Source organism: Erpetoichthys calabaricus, chromosome 12 (genome assembly GCF_900747795.2).
Source record: "Erpetoichthys calabaricus chromosome 12, fErpCal1.3, whole genome shotgun sequence".
NCBI classification, from domain to species: domain Eukaryota; kingdom Metazoa; phylum Chordata; class Cladistia; order Polypteriformes; family Polypteridae; genus Erpetoichthys; species Erpetoichthys calabaricus.
The window spans coordinates 144,018,496-144,037,178 of NC_041405.2; the positions used below are offsets into that span (position 1 = coordinate 144,018,496).

At 41.4% G+C, this 18,683-nt stretch overlaps 1 protein-coding gene across 2 annotated transcripts in view; it reads left to right on the forward strand.

Moving 5' to 3' along the window:
- Positions 1-18,683, forward strand: part of atp8b3 (ATPase phospholipid transporting 8B3) — a 74,298-nt gene that overhangs the window by 52,536 nt on the left and 3,079 nt on the right. The window contains exons 19-28 of one of the 2 annotated variants that reach the window (XR_007936529.1): positions 1,080-1,191; positions 3,856-3,931; positions 4,023-4,149; positions 4,246-4,462; positions 9,827-10,050; positions 10,328-10,411; positions 11,104-11,328; positions 11,521-11,659; positions 11,741-11,871; positions 16,095-17,663. Coding sequence is in view for 1 of the 2 variants with exons in the window: in XM_028816446.2 (XP_028672279.2) it covers positions 1,080-1,191; positions 3,856-3,931; positions 4,023-4,149; positions 4,246-4,462; positions 9,827-10,050; positions 10,328-10,411; positions 11,104-11,328; positions 11,521-11,659; positions 11,741-11,871; positions 16,095-16,289 (1,530 nt within the window). In the remaining variant the exon portion in view is untranslated. Of the gene's footprint in view, positions 1-1,079; positions 1,192-3,855; positions 3,932-4,022; positions 4,150-4,245; positions 4,463-9,826; positions 10,051-10,327; positions 10,412-11,103; positions 11,329-11,520; positions 11,660-11,740; positions 11,872-16,094; positions 17,757-18,683 lie in introns of those variants that run through there. The other variant, XM_028816446.2, reaches the window with a different exon arrangement.

Below are 18,683 nucleotides of genomic sequence, written 5' to 3' on the forward strand. Positions count from 1 at the left end.
GTAGAACAGCTTTGCATCATGATGTCCTTTTACATCGTAGGATCTGGTATAAAAATTGCAATAGGTTTCATGCAAAAGACAATACAGGGAAAAATTCACCTTGTCCTGTCTCTGGCAGCATTTACATTATTAGAATTTCATTTTATAAAGGTGGCAGATTGGTTTCTCAGAAATGGTTTCAGTTCTTTATGGCATGTTCAGCCCACCCACTTCCAAACTCAGCCCATAATAAGAAGAAGACCATGCAGGAGTTGCTGGTATCTTGGAATTATCCCAAACCAGAAGTATAATGATCGTTAAAATTATGCACTACTGTGGATTTCATCTGTATTTTTTCCCGCCTTAACCTTACAGGGGTATTAAATGGCAAGAAAACCTCATTTAAATTCACAAATATTTCATATTGTTGTAGAACTTTAGGACATTTTTGATGGGATCAAGCCATTCAGACCAACAAAGCTCCCCAGTAATTTCTCCAAAGTAACATCGAGTCAACGTTTGAATCTTCATAAAGTCCTACTCTCTACCATACTACTTAATTTATAATGAAATAGGTGGCACTGGAAAATAAAAGATATATAAAAAGGCAGACTGTATATGCAGAAAAGTGAGAAAAAAGCTAAAATGATCAGCTAGTCTGACAGGAGAAATGGGTTCAAACACCTCAAGGTGATCTGCATTTACCTGCTATCTCCCATTATTTTTTACTTAAAATCGAGTTTTATCACTGGTGCTTTTTACTGCAGGGACAGCTGACAGCTTACTGTCCATGTCTATGTACTGGAAAAAGATGGGTAGATGGATTTACATTTGAGATAACATAAATAATGAGTGAAATGTGGTCAACAGTATTGATTATTCAGTCAGTCAAGATCATCTTTCAGGGGATGGAGGATACTCCTTTGACAGACATTCAGCATTAATAAGGCAGACTGACTATCATCACAGAGAAAGGAAAGCAGTTTGCATTTTAGTTTGAAACCATATTCCTGCTTTGGTGACCACATGCTGTTATTAAACTTGCTTGCAATTTCCATTTTCAATACTTTTAATGCTTCTTCTTTGCTTTGTTTGAACAGCTACTGGGAGCCACAGCAATTGAAGACAAACTGCAGGATGGGGTTCCTGACACCATCCACATTCTAAAAAAAGGTGGAATCAAGATATGGATGCTCACAGGAGACAAGCAAGGTACTCGTTGAAATTCATCCCTAGTGTCCTTCATGAACAGAAGTGGGAGGTAGACATAAATACATGTTTCTTTTGAAACGATTGGCCTCAGTGGCAACCCCAGAAGAATGATATGAGGCCTTCAAGAGCAGTTATTGTCCGACAGAAAGAGGAATAACAGTCTGCTATTGGCTTGTGAATGCATTAAAGGAAAATAGTGAAGATTTTTTGCATCATGTACTTATCCCTTTAATTATACTCTTAGCAACCACTTTATTAGGTACAAATATGTAATACCCAGTAGGACCCAGAATAACCAGATTTATTTGTGGCATGAATTTAATAAGGTGTTGCAAACATTCCTTTGGGTTTTTGGTTCGTGCTTACTTGGTAGCATCATGCTGTTCTTAATTGAAATTGTTGCAGATTTTTCAGTTATGCATTCACAAAGCAAACCTCTCATTCCATATCATCCTAAAGGAGCTGTATTGGATTGAGATCTGGGGACTGCGGCTGTTGGAATAAACTGAAGTCACTGCCATATTCTTTGAACCAGTCTGAGATAATTCATGCTTTGTGACTTGACACATTATCCTGCTGAAAATAGATAGATAGATAGATAGATAGATAGATAGATAGATAGATAGATAGATAGATAGATAGATAGATAGATAGATAGATAGATAGATAGATAGATAGATAGATAGATAGATAGATAGATAGATACTTTATTAATCCCAATGGGAAATTCACATTCTTCAGCAGCAGCATACTGATACAATAAATAATATTAAATTAAAAAATGATAACAATGCAGGTGAAAAACAGAAAAACAGACAATAACTATGTATAATGTTGAATGTTAACGTTTACCCCTCTGGGTGGAATTAAAGAGTCGCATAGTTTGGGGGAGAAACGATCTCCTCAACCTGTCAGTGGAGCAGGACAGTGACAGCAGTCTGTCGCTGAAGCTGCTCTTCTGTCTGGAGATGATACTATTAAGTAGATGCAGTGGATTCTCCATAATTGATAGGAGCCTGCTGAGTGCCCTTCGCTCTGCCACAGATGTTAAACTGTCCAGCTCCATGCCAACAATAGAGCTTGCCTTTTTCACCAGTTTGTCCAGACGTGAGGCGTCTTTCCTCTTAATGCTGCCTCCCCAGCACACCACTGCGTAGAAGAGGGCGCTCGCCACAACTGTCTGATAGAACATCTGCAGCATCTTATTGCAGATGTTGAAGGACACCAGCCTTCTAAGGTAGTATAACCGGCTCTGTCCTTTCTTGCACAGCGCATCAGTATTGGCAGTCCAGTCTAATTTATCATCCAGCTGCACTCCCAGATATTTATAGGTCTGCACCATCTGCACACAGTCACCTTTGATGATCACTGGGTCTATGAGGGGTCTGGGCCTCCTAAAATCCACCACCAGCTCTTTGGTTTTGCTGGTGTTCAGGTGTAGGTGGTTTGAGTCGCACCATTTAACAAAGTCATTGATTAGGTCCCTAAATATACATTTAGAGAAGGTTAGACTACAATCAAAAAGGGATGCAGATCGTCATCAACAATGTTTAGGTATACTGTAGCATTCTAATGATACTCAGCTGGTATTAAAAGAACCAGTGTGTGACAAGGAAATATTTCCCATTCCATTACACTACAAGCACCCGGCTGTCCCCATGACACAATGCAAAATCAGTCAATAGATTGATGCTGTTACCTTCTTCATCTGCAGAAAAAAGACAAGGTTTCTCAAACCAGTTTACATTTTTCCAACCTTCTCTGGCCCAGTTTTAGTGATCTTGTGCAACCTGTAGCCTCACTGGCAGGAGTGGAACAGGCATGGTCTTTTATTTCATACCACAGTTGAAAAGATGTGTAACTTGAGTATTTGTGATCTTTCTGTTTACTCAAATGAGTTTTACTATTCTTCTTAGACATCTCTTAATTAAACACCATTTTCGTACACGGCACTTCAACTCAGTTGATGTTTTTAGTTTGTCGCTCCATTCTCTGTAAACTCTGAAGGCTGTAAAACAGGAAAATCCAAAGAGGGTAGGTATTTGTGAGGTGCTTGAACCACCAAATTATGCAACAAACACACATACCATGGTCAAAATGTCTTCAATTATATATCTTGCTCATTTCTAATGTGTGTTCAAACAACATCCCTATCCTCTTAACCACATCTTCATGGTATACTGCATATTGAGTTTCAGTCACAAAGTTGTCTGTTTTGTGGAGCAAGTTATGTTAGGATAACAGGGCCACTAACTTTATATTAATGTAATCAGATGCTTCTAGTGGACTGTTGTTGAAATGAAACATGCTTGCCTGTGCAGTCAGTAAATGTGGTTAATTCATCCATCATCTAATTTATTTAATCCAGATTAGGAACATGGAGTGCTACAGCCCAGCCCAGCAGCATCAAGCACAAAGTATAAATCAGCATCAGTGTATTGCAGAGAATACTCATGCACACATCCTCAACCATAGAAAGTTTAAAATTACTATTTAATACAACCTGCATGTTTACTGGATAAGGAAATTAAATAGAAGTATCTAGAGAAAGGTCAATACAGACAGAGAAATTATATGCCAACTTTAGACAGACATTGCCAGAACCAAGATTCAAATTCAGGTTTAATTTAGGAATGTTAAACATTTCTTTCTGTCTGTCTGCAGAGACAGCAGTGAACATTGGATACTCATGCAAACTACTGGACAATAACATGGAAATTCTGGAAGGTGCAACACTCAGGTAAGCAGCTTCTCCTGCTATTACCATCATCCTTCCTTTACCTTTCACAGTATGGAATGACTAGTTCATGGAAGATCTGTTTGCCACACAGGGACCTACTGTGGACACCACAAATAAATAACAACACTTCTGGGTTAAAGAATGAAGAGTGGTTGAACTCTCATCTGAAGAATATGCAAGCAACTAGACAAGCTCTAGTCATTACTGGACAAGACCTAGTAAGATGTCCGAGACTTCTAAAAGTAGAATCCGAGGATACAAGTGACAATTTCTTTCAATCTCTTTGTGTTGTCTGTTTCTTTTGGAAATTTCAGGATGAGATCTTTCAGCAAGATTCACAGATAGCATCCTGTACAAAACAAGCAGGGATACTTCAGCATTTTGTTGAACTGGCTAGCAAATGTGAAACGGTAATCTGTTGCAGAGTAACCCCTCTTCAGAAAGCCAATGTGGTGGAAGCAGTGAAGAGGCAACAGAAAGCAATCACCCTTGCCATTGGAGATGGAGCCAATGATGTCAATATGATCAAGAGTAAGATGATAAGCACTATTTAACAAGGTTTGCGCTGATTTGAAAATGATAATGGATACCATATATGCTGTAAATTGAAAGAGTGTGAAAGGCAAAATTGTTCTTGTACTGAGGTGCAAAATAATACTTAGGAGATTTCAAGAGGGGTAACAAACACTGGACAGGAACTTCAAAGTTCGTTTGTGAGCTGTCAATGGGCGTTAGAAAAGGGTTTCATAACATTGTGGTGGAGAGCAGCATTGTAATCCAATCAATCACTCATTATGTAACCTTTTTGATCTAGACATGGATAATGAAAACCAGAACATATTCCTGGAAACTTTAGACACAAGGTAGAAACTACTCCTGAATGGGACACCAGCCCATTACAAGGCAATTTACACTCCCTAAAATGCCACTTTAGAGCCAGGAAGTAACCTAAGTTAGTTCTCTTTGCACAAGTAAGGCTTCCATTATAAGCCACCCCAACCTGGAAAACAATTGTGTCCTCACTCAGACAGTGCAATTAATCCCTCTTATACAGTCAAACTAGAACTCCATCATCTCAAGTTACTTCTGATCGTGATGATGTCTTTTCTCTGTAGTAGGATTATTCATCTTGAGCTCTGCTACTATAACATCTTTAGGAGCACTTGAAAAAACCCATGTGGAAAAGAGGAAAGAGTGCAAACCCCCCAGAGAAGATACCCAGACTTAGGTTCAGACCCAGAACTCTAGAGCTTTAAGTCAACACTGCTAACCACTTCATGTCAGTCTTTGAGAAAGCAATGAGCTTAGAATAAATGCCCTGATAAATCTGCAAATGAGAGGAGTATGGAAGATTTGAAACAAGTCTAAAGGAGTGAACAATCTTGGGATGGAGGTATTTAATCTTGTGAATACCATCAGTATGTGGGTGTTTAAAGATGTGAAGGAGCTCTTGATGAGATTCTCTAAGGTCAGGTCAGGTTGGGGAGCATGCACTGTTACAGCGTGTTGCTGCACCCACCACATGACGAAACAGGTTGGGATCATGGTCGGCAACCATTCAGGCAGACATGCAGTCCAATCCGATCTTCTGGGAATGACCCTCTATCTGCCGCAGCCAGGTGTGACATGGGTGTCCCCTTGGTCTGGTGCAGCCACTCGGGTCCTCAACAATGAGGGTCTTGTGAACCAGATCACCCTCAAGAAATCGCGCCACATGGCTGTAGTACTGTAACTGACGTTCCCTCACAATGCAGGTAATGTGCCTCATTTGGGACCCCATGAGCAACCGTTCATTCGACACAAAGTAAAACCAGCGTACCCAAGGATTCTGCGAAGAGACACAGTACTGAAGGAGTCCAGTCTTCTTCTCAGGTCACTGGATAGCGTTCATCTCTCGCAACCATATAGCAAGACAGGAAGCACCAGGACTATCTAGATTCTCTAAGGGGGTGAAAAAGCTAAGGGAGGTTCAGACACAATGAATGAAAGAGCTCAGAGTGAACATCTGAGGAGGTAATACGTCTGACTAAAGAGAATGGTTGAACATTTCTCAGAGGGATGAAAAGGAAGGGACAGAGATTTGAAATGAAAAAAAAAACATTGAAAACAAATGTTTCGATTAGTTCCATGGGGTGTTTTAAAATCCTTCTAATTTTCAAGCTATTTTAAAATGATTTAGCAAAATGTTGACAATTCTATTGACACAATTGTCTTCGATTCTGTCAATACAAAGCATTCTGTATAAAGCAGGGGCATTCGGGTTATCTCCAAACTAGCATAAGATCTTGATTTTTTAAATCTAGCCCCCAAGTTCCTGTCAGTGTGGAGACACCATGTTTTCTCTGTGTCTGTGTGTTTATTTTCTTGAGGTACTCTGGTTTTCCTCGTGTATCCCAAAGACGTATGTTAGATTAATTTACTATGCAGTAAATTGTGCCAGGTGTCTTGATTAACTTGATGTACTGACATCTTGCCCAAGATTGTTTCTTGCCTTACCACCCAAAACAGCTGGTATAAATTACAACTGCCCAAGACCCAGAACTGGACTGAGCAGGTCTGAGGCTCATATTTATGTTATGGTGGTGAAGTGGTGGCACTTCTGCCTTGCAACAATAAGGGCAAGATTGACGTCCTGGGTGCTCACTGTGTGGAGTTTGCATGGTCTCACCATGTCCATGTTGGTTTCCTCCCACCGTCTAAAGACATGCAGGTTAGGTGGATTGGTGTCATTAAAATCACCCAAGTGTGTATGTGTGTGTTCAAACATGAAGTGCTGGTGCAATTTTCTGGGATTGTTCCTGCCTTGTGCCTGATGCCTGCTGGGATAGGCTCCAGCTTTCCCAAACCCTGCCCTGGATAAGTGACATAAGAACATGTATGTATGTACTGTATGTATATAATATGTATATAATGGTATTCATTTTAATCAAGTGCAATGAATGTTCGATGTATTGCACATAAACTTCATAAGGCCATTTTGAAATGTGTTTTGTAATATAATAAAAATTTTGACTATACATTATATAACAGTTTTGAAATGATATTAATATATGAAAGTTCCTTCACAATAATATATTTGTTCATATGAATCGAATACTTAAGTACAAATGCAGCAAAGTTTTTGTTATAGTAGGTTTTGTTATTTTTAATGTCACTGTTCTCTGTGCCCACTGTTATGGACTCATTCATACAGGCAGACCAAGTATGGTACACAGGGGCACCGCATCTTCATTTAGAATTGCCGAGCCAAGCACAGGACTAGAGAGCCAAAAGACAACTGGAGAATTGAATAGTCAGCCTAAAGACAGACTAGTATATTTCTGTCCTCTGTCAGCACACTTTCCTTGTTGGGAGAATGAGAACTGTATGTAGGCATTGTACTATTCCTGTATTTTTGAAGGTGGGGTTTAAGTCCTTTCCTGACCTTGTTTGGATCCGGAGCCAAGAGCCTGCACATGGAGCAACCAGTATATAAGAATGGACCTATGGCCAACACACTTTGAAGCTGCCGGGCGGAAGATTATGTCTTCCGTCCAAGGCCAGGTGGAAGATTATGTCTTCTGTTCGGTTAAAATCCTTTCAGTGTGGCAAACGAAAGATGGCAGACTGCGTAGGTCAAGACGCCCACATGCTTGATATGTCTGTCATAAGCTTCCCGTTTGTAATACCGCGTGAACCCATTAATAAAGAGCTAGATTATCCTTTATGCTTCTCGTGTAATCTTGTAACCGTCATATTGCATGAGGGGTGGGGATAATACCTTTTTTGTTTATAATTATTTAAATTCAGGTTAATTAAAACACCCCAATTCAAAAGAACACATTTCCAGAGAGCTAATGCCTCATAAGGAAACAGTTTTCCCTTATAAATATACTGCCGTCACATTCTTTCACATGCTGGTAAGATGTCCGTCAATTTCCATTTTTTCAGGTTTTGTTTCCATGATTGGAAAGAGTGTGTGGTTAGACGCAGCAACAGCATTTCTACCACTCTTCATGTTATCCCTCTCTGGCAGTGCGGCCACTGAGGCACCACTTTCTGATCTCTACTGTGTTAATGGGAACAGTTAAACAATAAGAACTGACTGCAAGCTACATACAAACATAACATCATTTATCTTTCTTTAATTCAGGTATTGGGGGCCAGAGCATATCTCACCTAACATGGAGCACAAGGCAGGAACAAACCTTTAATGGGGTACCAGTCCTTCACACACATACTGTGTACATTGTGGGAATTTAGTTTAATTCAATCCAATGTTCACTTTTTTATTTTGTTTTCTATTTTTCCTTTGCTTTTATTGTATTTGATTGAAAGTAAATCTGTTACAAATAATATTTTTGTGCAGTGCTCTCCAGTGAGTCCAGTCTAAAGTCTTTAAGAAGTGCAGGATGGCGACTTTCAGTGCGACTCAGAACATTCGTTTCTAAAGCAATGAACAAAGTAGTGAGATGTGTAAAGGGTGGGCGAAAACACCATAATAAAGGATTTGAATAGCCTAAGGCAGCTGAGGTTAAGGAACCTTTGTTTAGAAATGTTTAATTGTAGGTTCTCTGTTACTCTGTGATTTCAAACCTGGTTTTGTGGAAATTTTAGAAGCAAGTTTGGGGCCCATGGCAATGCAGAGTTTTTAGCATAAAAACAATGTGCTCGGGTTCAGTGGGTGTGGGAGTGCGCAGCTGGAAAGTTGTGTGCCTGCAGGGTGTTCAATGGGGAAACGAGTTGATTGCTTGTTTAACATGCAGGTGCAATAAGCTCAACTGTTTCTTATTGATACTCCTTGAGTCTTTAAGCAATGCACCTGCACCCACAGAGTATGAAAGAGAACAAATTGGAGGAAAACAAAACTGAGGAAGCGAAATGAATAAAAAAGGAGAGAAAACAGAATCAGGTGGAAGCCAGTGTGGTCAGAAGGCAACAAAGTGGTTAGAGAAGAGCATGTTAAGAGGCATTACAGGGGCGGACTGGTTCACTCCTGCTGAACGACGGAGAGCAAGAGCGATAGTGTGCTTCTAGGGATCCTGCAAAAACTGATTTAAGTGGCATATAGACGGAGTTGGGGACAGCACGTCCTGGTGGATGGCAAGGGAAGGTGACCAGGATGGAAGTTGTGAGCAGACACCAGCGTCTCGGCCTTGCTGAGTATACCTGGTTAATGGGTGAGCATGGTGAAACAAGAGAGAGAGACCTATGTACTGGGGAACAAATTAAAAGGTCGTTCTGACTGATTTTATTCATGGTTTTAATGGAATATTTATTGTCATTTATTGGCACCAGATTTAATGGAATTATTTATTTGGATTATTTATTTGTCTGCAGTGCACTTTCTGTTGGACACTCCTTTTATTGTGTGGAAATAAAATGCACTGAGCACATTTGCATCAGTCTTGTTGCTTGTTTATGCTTCTTTGTTGCCCTGGACATCCCAGTCATGACAATTGATGAGCCATGTTCAAGGAAGAGATGCCAAGGTTGCAGGTACAGGCACCACAGAGTTACACTTTCATCCAGTTACCCAGCAGATTAACACTGACATATTTGAGAGAATTGTCACTTCAATATAATTAAAGAAAAATATAAAAATGAGATTTCTTGTTTACTGCGGTGGGTTGGCACCCTGCCTGGGATTGGTTCCTGCCTTGTGCCCTGTGTTGGCTGGGATTGGCTCCAGCAGACCCCCATGACCCTGTGTTCAGATTCAATGGGTTGGAAAATGGATGGATGGATGGATGGATTCTTTGTTTAAGGAATATGTGACTCAGTTTAAAATAGGAAATGTTTATTGACTTCTGATGTCTTTAATGATGGTATATCTAAAAAAATCCAGCAATCCTCAGCTGTCCCCATAATACATACTGTCCTGACACCATTGCCCCTCTGTTTCTTCACTCACAGGGGCTCACATTGGAATTGGCATCAGTGGGCAGGAGGGTCTCCAGGCAGTCCAGTGCAGTGATTTTTCCTTGGCACAGTTCCGATATCTACAACGCCTTCTGCTGGTTCATGGCCGCTGGTCCTATCTGCGAGTCTGCAAGTTTCTCAACTACTTTCTCTTCAAGACCTTCTCTTTCAGTTTTGTTCACATTTGGTTTTCCTTCTTCAATGGCTTCACGTCACAGGTGAATGTCGCTGTCTGTGGCCTCTAATCTAAAACTTACCTGCAAAAGCTAAAGCTTACAAGACTCTTGGAGCTAGAAGTTTTAAACTTTTTTGTTTTGGCAGTTTTGGCAGCCAATGTATAGTAATCTTTCCTGCTCTCACTGCAGGTGTTACTTACTATGTATTAGACCAAGTAAGGCACCTCTAGGAATCAAAATACATGTTTTCACAGCTATTTGTTTGCATCCTGCATCAAACATGAAGTGCTGATGCTTATTACTTTTTCTTTTGTTTCAGCCAGCATATGAAAACTGGTTTATCACACTGTACACTGTGATGTATACTTCACTGCCTGTCCTAAGCATGGCCTTGTTGGATCAGGTAAGGGCTGGAAAATAATTTAGGCATACACATGGGGTTGTTGAAATGGGTCAAAACCACAGTACAGCAGAATGAAATGGGGACATTGAAGCTAGGGAGAGCTTTGAGAGGTGTAATTTAGAAATATTGAGGTATTGCTCGAGTTGGTCAAAGTTATTGGAGGAGCTTGACCTATGAGAGGCTCACAGATCCCAAATCAGTAAACATGTGTTGTTGTGTGTGGAAATGTTCATTGTTTTAGTTTTGGATTAAGCAGAAAACATCAGTGTTCTGAAATAGATGAAATCTTAATGGAGCCAATGTACTGAAACCTGGTCTTGGTGGAGGCTTCACACATATTGGTTGTCGGGTATCTATCTATCTATCTATCTATCTATCTATCTATCTATCTATCTATCTATCTATCTATCTATCTATCTATCTATCTATCTATCTATCTATCTATCTATCTACTAGAAAAATATCAGAGATCATTAAGTACAAACACTGGAAGTGAGAACCCAATGAATGCTATGTAGCAGTATAGGGGTTTACTGAAACATGAACACAAAGGTTACCAGTGCTAGAACTTTCTGGTGCTTTGGTGAAAGGAAGTGCATGAGTAAAGAACTCTGTAGTAGGTATTTATCAAGGCAATAACAGTTCCTCTACTCAGGTATCCCCTACAATTAACTTTCCAACCTCCATTTCAGGATGTGAGCTGTCATGCCAGCCTGAAGAAGCCAAAGCTCTACTGGATTGGACAGGAGCAGCAGCTGTTTAACCTCCGAGTGTTTGCAGTAACCGTGCTTCAAGCCTTGCTCACCTCCCTCACACTCTTTTTCATTCCTTATGGTGCCTTCTACAACACTGCCTATGATTTTCAGACCTTCTCTGTCACTGTGGGAACGTCCGCCGTGTTTACAGTCACTGCAGAGGTGCTGGGGATTGGGTGTGGGATGATAGGGGATGTGGAGAGGCAAAAATGTTTGGAATACTAAATGACTTCTCAGGGTGTCCGAGGGTGAGATTCAGGTGAAGCATGTGACCGCCTCATCCCTGGACAGAATCCCGTGAAGGGGCTAAGATACATTTATTGTAAACTGCTGCATCTCTCTGTTTCCTCACAGATCATTCAGAGGATCACATATTGGACTCGTTTCAATGTCCTGGCCATCGCCCTCTGCCTTATTCTCTATTTCATTATGACCTTCATACTGCAAAGTGCTCATTTGTACAGGGTGGCTCCACAAGACTTCTCCTTCCCAGGTGGGCATCACCTTCTTACCACATGATTGTACTGTTGCTGAGATGGTCCCTTTCTAATCTGGATGCTCTGATGTTCACCAGGGGCTGCTTACAATGCATTTTCACATCCGTACGTCTGGCTAACCATTCTGCTCACTGTGGTCGTCAGCATTCTACCTGCACTTATTGTGAGAGCCTTGAACAAAGCACTAAGAAGCCCGGACTTGCATCGGGTAAGGCAGAGTACATCTGGGTGAATGAGAAGAGTGTAAGAATGTGTACGGCTTGCATGTGTGTGTGTGTGTGTGTGTGTGTGTGTGTGTGAGCACATGCAGATTTGTGTTCTAGTATCTGGACATATACCACTATAGAAAATGTGTTTATGCTGATCTGTTTTATTCATTGTGTGCAAGCATGCATGTGTATTTGTGCACATAACATGACATTCCCAAACCCCTTAATCCAAATCAGTGTAACGGGGGGCTATAGCCTATTCCAGAAGCACTAGGTAACAACCTTGGAGGGGATGCTTGCCCATTGCAAGGTTCACTTATACAAACAATCACTTTGTCACTCATAAAGGGTCAGTTTAGAATTACCAGTTCTCCTAATCTTCAAGTGCTTGGGCATGTAGAAGAAAGACTGGAGTAAAGAGAAAAAAAATGCAAATTCAACCATTTTTTTCTCTGTTAAACCTCACCTCCAGCACAATCTCTCACCGATAATGTCACCCAAATGAGAATTTTTGCTGTTACAGAGTGGAAAATCTCACCATTGATGTGCTATTGAAATTACTGGAGTTCCAACACATCTAATTTTTCAGATGTTGGTGCTGGAGCATTGGCCTCACATACCCCTCTACATGAGACAGCGTAGGAAACAGAGTTAAATAGCCCTGGTTTAAAGAGATGTGTATGCACATGTACATGTGCACGTACCCAAATTCCATCAATGATGTGTTGGATGCTTGGGTAAATGATCTTCATTGTCCACTGTTTCAGTGCAAGCGAGAGATGCTGTGAAAGTATGTCATTAGATGCAGGTTACTTTTCTTGGGCACAGGAACTATGATGCCCTGCACCCAAGAAAGGAAACCTGTAAGTAATGACGAACTTTCACAGCATCTCACTTATATTAATTGCAGAAGAATCGTGTAACATAATGTTTTATCTATCCAGTGAAGAATTACTTAGACCAAATCAAGCAGGCTTTTGAAAAGGAAGAAGTTGCACCCAACTAATTCAATATGTCTTCTAATGAGCCATAAAAGCACACATACTGTACCTCTTTATATGTAGACTTCCAAAAGACGTTTGACTCAGTGAACCTCAAACTCATTTCTGCAATTCTATGTCACTATGGAAAGTCCACAAAAATGAGTGCAAACAAAAAAAGTCCTATATGAAGACTCAAAAAATAAAGATCTTGTAGAATTGCAGCTGAGAAGTGAGTCCATCAGTGGAAAAGGAGTTCTCCAGGGTGATATACTGGTTCCATTTCTATTCATCATCATAACCAACTACATCATGTAAACCAATTCAGCTTTGTCAATTGCCCAGGAATAAGAAGTTGAAAACTCAAACAACGGCTTAATGACCTGAACTATACCAACAATACAGCTGTTTAGAGAGTGAGAGCACAGCCAACATCTAGAGAAAAATCGTCCAATAGCAGAACAGGTCGGCCTAGAAATAAATGTAAATAAGGTAAAGCTAATGATAATCGGCCCTGAGCACAATTAAAGGAGGCCATATTACTTCAACTACCTGGGATCAGTGGTTACCAATACTCTTAACAATGTCAAAACTCAAAAAGCCCAAACCTGGATAGCCTTATTGAAGCTCCAAAGTATCTGGTAAGATAAGCACGAATCAAGACAATTAAAGATCTGAATATTCAAAGCCTTGTGCCTGAGCATTTTTCTATACAGCAGCGAAATATGAACACTTAAAGTTAAAAGAATGCTAGAAAGCTTCACAACAAATTGCTGTAGAGTGATGCTTGGGATAAGGTACACTGAGCACATCTCAAATGACACAATCTACAAACAACTTAACTAAGAAGCAGTCTCAGATGTCATCATTTAAAGACAACTCCTGTGGTTAGAACACACGCTACTCTGAGACTCAAATGAACTCATCGGAAAATATGCCCTCTACAATCCATCAAGAGAACATGAAAGTACCAAAACAGGGACCCTCAATAAAAACGACATTGGCAATACATCACCAACACCATTAGCAAAACAGTCTGAATGTGCTCAGGCCAAATCAAATGAGATGCACAAGACTGGGAGAAATGGTGGAAACTTGTTCTTAACTGCACAAAGTCTACCACTTGATGGACAATCAAAATGCACTACTGGCCAATGATGAATTATAAATATCCTGATTTATGGCCCTGTGTTGGTCTGTGCTATGATTAATGAATGCCTCAGTGAGCACGTGTCCTTGTACATGTATGGATACATATACTGTATAATATGTTACCATGGCTGTTCGTTTGTCTGTCCAGGATTTTAAATCACCTGTAGCTTGCAAACCATTTGACGTATTGACCTGAAATTTGATACACATATACTATGTGACGTCTATTATCTTCTTTTGGGGTGATGATTGACCTCCAAAGTTATTCCTTTTTTTATTTTATTTTATTGTAGAATCAACTCTCGGTAGGGCGGCAGTGTGGTGCATGCGTACGGGCGCCGTTCTCATCCCTGCCACCTTCGCCGTCACTTCCCCTATCTCTTCGTATCTTAAGTCATTCTTGAGGCAGATTGAAGACTTAAGTGCCAGCTTAATTGAAAAATTAAGGAAAACATAATAAGTAATTGCAACACAAACTTCCATCCATCCATCCTCTTCCGCTTATCCGAGGTCGGATCGCGGGGACAGCAGCTTGAGCAGAGATGCCCAGACTTCCCTCTCCCCAGCCACTTCTTCTAGCTCTTCCGGGGGAATCCCAAGGCGTTCCCAGGCCAGCCAGGAGACATAGTCCCTCCAGCGTGTCCTGGGTCTTCCCCGGGGCCTCCTCCCGGTTGGACGTGCCCGGAACACCTCACCAGGGAGGCGTCCAGGAGGAATCCTGATCACATGCCCGAGCCACCTCATCTGACTCCTCTCGATGCGGAGGAGCAGTGGCTCTACTCTGAGTCCCTCCCGGATGACTGAGCTTCTCACCCTATCTTTAAGGGAGAGCCCAGACACCCTGCGGAGAAAACTCATTTCAGCCGCTTGCATTCGCGATCTTGTTCTTTCGGTCACTACCCATAGCTCATGACCATAGGTGAGGGTAGGAACATAGATCGACTGGTAAATTGAGAGCTTTGCCTTATGGCTCAGCTCCTTTTTCACCACGACAGACCGATGCAGAGCCCGCATCACTGCGGACGCCGCACTGATCCGCCTGTTGATCTCACGCTCCATTCTTCCCTCACTTGTGAACAAGACCCCGAGATACTTGAACTCCTCCACTTGGGGCAGGATCTCGCTCCCAACCCTGAGAGGGCACTCCACCCTTTTCCGGCTGAGGACCATGGTCTCGGATTTGGAGGTGCTGATTCCCATCCCAGCCGCTTCACACTCAGCTGCGAACCGATCCAAAGAGAGCTGAAGATTACGGCCTGATGAAGCAAACAGGACAACATCATCTGCAAAAAGCAGAGTCCACCAAGCCGGACCCCCTCAACACCCTGGCTGCGCCTAGAAATTCTGTCCATAAAAGTTATGAACAGAATCGGTGACAAAGGGCAGCCCTGGCGGAGTCCAACTCTCACTGGAAACGGGTTCGACTTAATGCCGGCAATGCGGACCAAGCCCTGACACCGATCGTACAGGGACCGAACAGCTCTTATCAGGGGGTCCGGTACCCCATACTCTCGGAGCACCCCCCACAGGATTCCCCAAGGGACACAGTCAAACGCCTTTTCCAAGTCCACAAAACACATGTAGACTGGTTGGTCGAACTCCCATGCACCCTCCAGGACCCTGCTAAGGGTGTAGAGCTGGTCCACTGTTCCGCGACTAGGACAAAAACCACACTGTTCCTCCTGAATCCGAGGTTCGACCATCCGACGGACCCTCCTCTCCAGGACCCCCGAATAGACTTTTCCAGGGAGGCTGAGGAGTGTGATCCCTCTGTAGTTAAAACTTATTCAGTTTTAATGTGAAAAGATGCCAATGAAAGAGGAGAAGCGGGCCACTAGGGTGGAGAAAAGAAGAGCTGCTCAGGAAGCAGCAAGCACATCAACATCTGAGCAAAAGAAAGCTAAATGTACAGAGAAAGAGGAGGAAAACTAGGAATACTCAAGTCAAGTGTATTCACTGTGTGCCGTTACTGGTGGTTTTTACGATATGTGTGCGGTTCAAGTTCTGTCGATCTGTGAACTGAGTGTCTGTCTTGATTTATATATTGTGTAAGTGTTGCTGCTCATGTGAATGCCTGCTTTCTTTTCAAGGTGCACAACTCAGATATGCAGGTATCTTACCTGAATGAAGTGGAGTTCCGCCAGTTCTTCCACGGTGTTCCTCCTCGTCGCCGTTCCTCTTATGCTTTCTCACAGCATCATGGTTTTGGTGACCTTGTGACTACCATGAACAGCAGAGAGACAAGGTCCTGCGAAGGAGTGAAGACAATCCCTTCTCTTGGCTGATCAACAGCACTGAAATTCCAGGACAAAAGCTGAACATCTTTCTTAGGATCTCAAGGAACAGCAAAGGACTGCCAGAGGAGAGAAGTATCATCTTAGCACTTTGCTTTGTTTTCTAACAATCCTTTTTACATTTATGTGTTTTTGCACAAAAACAGAACAAACACCCTTTGCCTGAAAATGTACTAATTTGGGAAAAATTACAGGAGAAGATATACATAAAATATCTTAGAAGGACTTCATACAAGTCATGTTAAATGTCTAGTTTAGGAATTTCAAAAAATCCTACATGGAAGTTTCATACTGTAGGATTGTTTAAAGCTAAACAGTAAAGCGTTCATTAACAGCAGACAGCAACCCCCTATGGGGCTCAGGTGATTCAGATGTACACTCCATTGAGTACACTTAGATGATATGTAGGCAATGCCAAGACATGATGGATACAGAAAAGGAAACAGAATAATTCATTAAATATTTCATAGTCTTCAGAACTGATATAACACTTACAGTGCAGAGTTAGCAAGTGTAAATTACGAGAGGAAGATAACAAGCAAGTTGAGGTTATTTTATAAAAATAATTTGGGAGGCACATACATTTATACATTATACCTACATTTTATAAAGTATTTAGGTGTTTTTTATGACACAGTGTTCTCATGGTAGAACCGATTTCAAATTGGTAAATTAAATTTTACGCAATACAGTAAAATCGATTGATGCCTTGCCCAAACTCTAAAATGCAGTCATGAAACCAAAATGACAATTTCTCAACATCACGCAAGAAAAAAGATAAAGTGGCACTCGAGCAGCTACAATAATAACTAAAGAGCAAAAGTAACGAGTGTGTAATTGAAGTCAAAAGGATATCTGCTCAAATGAGAATGGAATATAATTTCTGGTGACTTAAGCTTTGCCAAATTAATTAAAAATAGTAGTAGGCATCAGCAAACAAATCCAGTGTAATCCATTTAGCTAAATAGTCAAAATACTTAAAGATATCAGAGGTGACTTAAGGAAAGTTTCTAACCAACCAGCCTTTATTTTAAATAGAACCTTTCAATAGTGAACAACATCCCAAGGCACTTTACAAGTACAGCTACATTGCACAACTGTTTACACATATCATATAAGAGGGAGAGAGAGAAGTTAGAAGGACACACTGATACAGCGCATTGCAGCACCCACCACATGACAGACCAACTCAGGATCCCAGATTAGGACCCAAGTGCAGCCATGTGACGGGTGACACCTCAGCACCACACCTTTTCAGATGGAATGGAACCAGTGTGAGGTTTTTAATGGTGGCTGGAGTGCCAATTCTGCCACCAACTCCCAGGTTTTTCCCCGCAGGTTGGAGTGCCAATATTAGAATATTAGGTATACTATAATTGACCCAGAAAATCATTCTATTGGACTAGAGTGCTTAATAAATGTACAATGTTATTGTTGAAGCAATAACAACTTGAATGTTCACAATACGTGGAGTTTGCATGTTCTCCCCGTGTCTGCGTGGGTTTCCTCCGGGCGCTCCGGTTTCCTCCCACAGTCCACAGACATGCAGGTTAGGTGGATTGGCGATTCTAAATTGGCCCTAGTGTGTGCTTGGTGTGTGGGTGTGTTTGTGTGTGTTGTGTTGGCACCCTGCCCAGGATTGGTTCCTGCCTTGTGCCCTGTGTTGGCTGGCATTGGCTCCAGCAGACCCTGTGACCCTGTGTTCGGATTCAGCGGGTTGGATAATGGATGGATGGATGGATGTTCACAATAGAAATGAACCAGATAGTTAAAATGCTCTAGTCTCATTTATGAAATATCATCTGTTAGAAAATATTATTGACACAACTGGTATAAGCAGTCTACTTTATTTGATTGCTTCACATTAAGCCAATGTACATATATAGGAAAAGATATTAGAGAAATAATTTTCCTGCCTTTCTAAATAATACTAAGGTTTGTGCATTCAGATTAACGTCATATCCAGGACAGAGCAATTGCAGGTTAAGGGCCTTGCTCAAGGGCCCAAAGAAGCAGAGTCACTTTTGCCGTTTTTACGAGATTTGAACCGGCCGCCTTCCAATTACCAGTGCAGATCCCTACCTCAGAGCCACCACTCCGCCTTGTATTATATAAGAACCTAAGAAATTTGACAAATGAGAGAAGACCATTCAGTCCATCAAGTTCATTTGTTGATCTAACAGCTAAGCTGTCCCGATATCTCATCTGGAGTCTTCTTAACCATTCATCTGCATGTTTTGGTAGTTTGTCCTAGAATCACATAACTCTGCATAAAAAAGTTCTTCCTAGTTTCAGTTGTAAATGCACGTCCCCTTCATTTCCAAAATATTTTCTACATCTGGAATGCTTGAAGGTTAAGTGATTTCCTCAATCTCACTCAGTGAC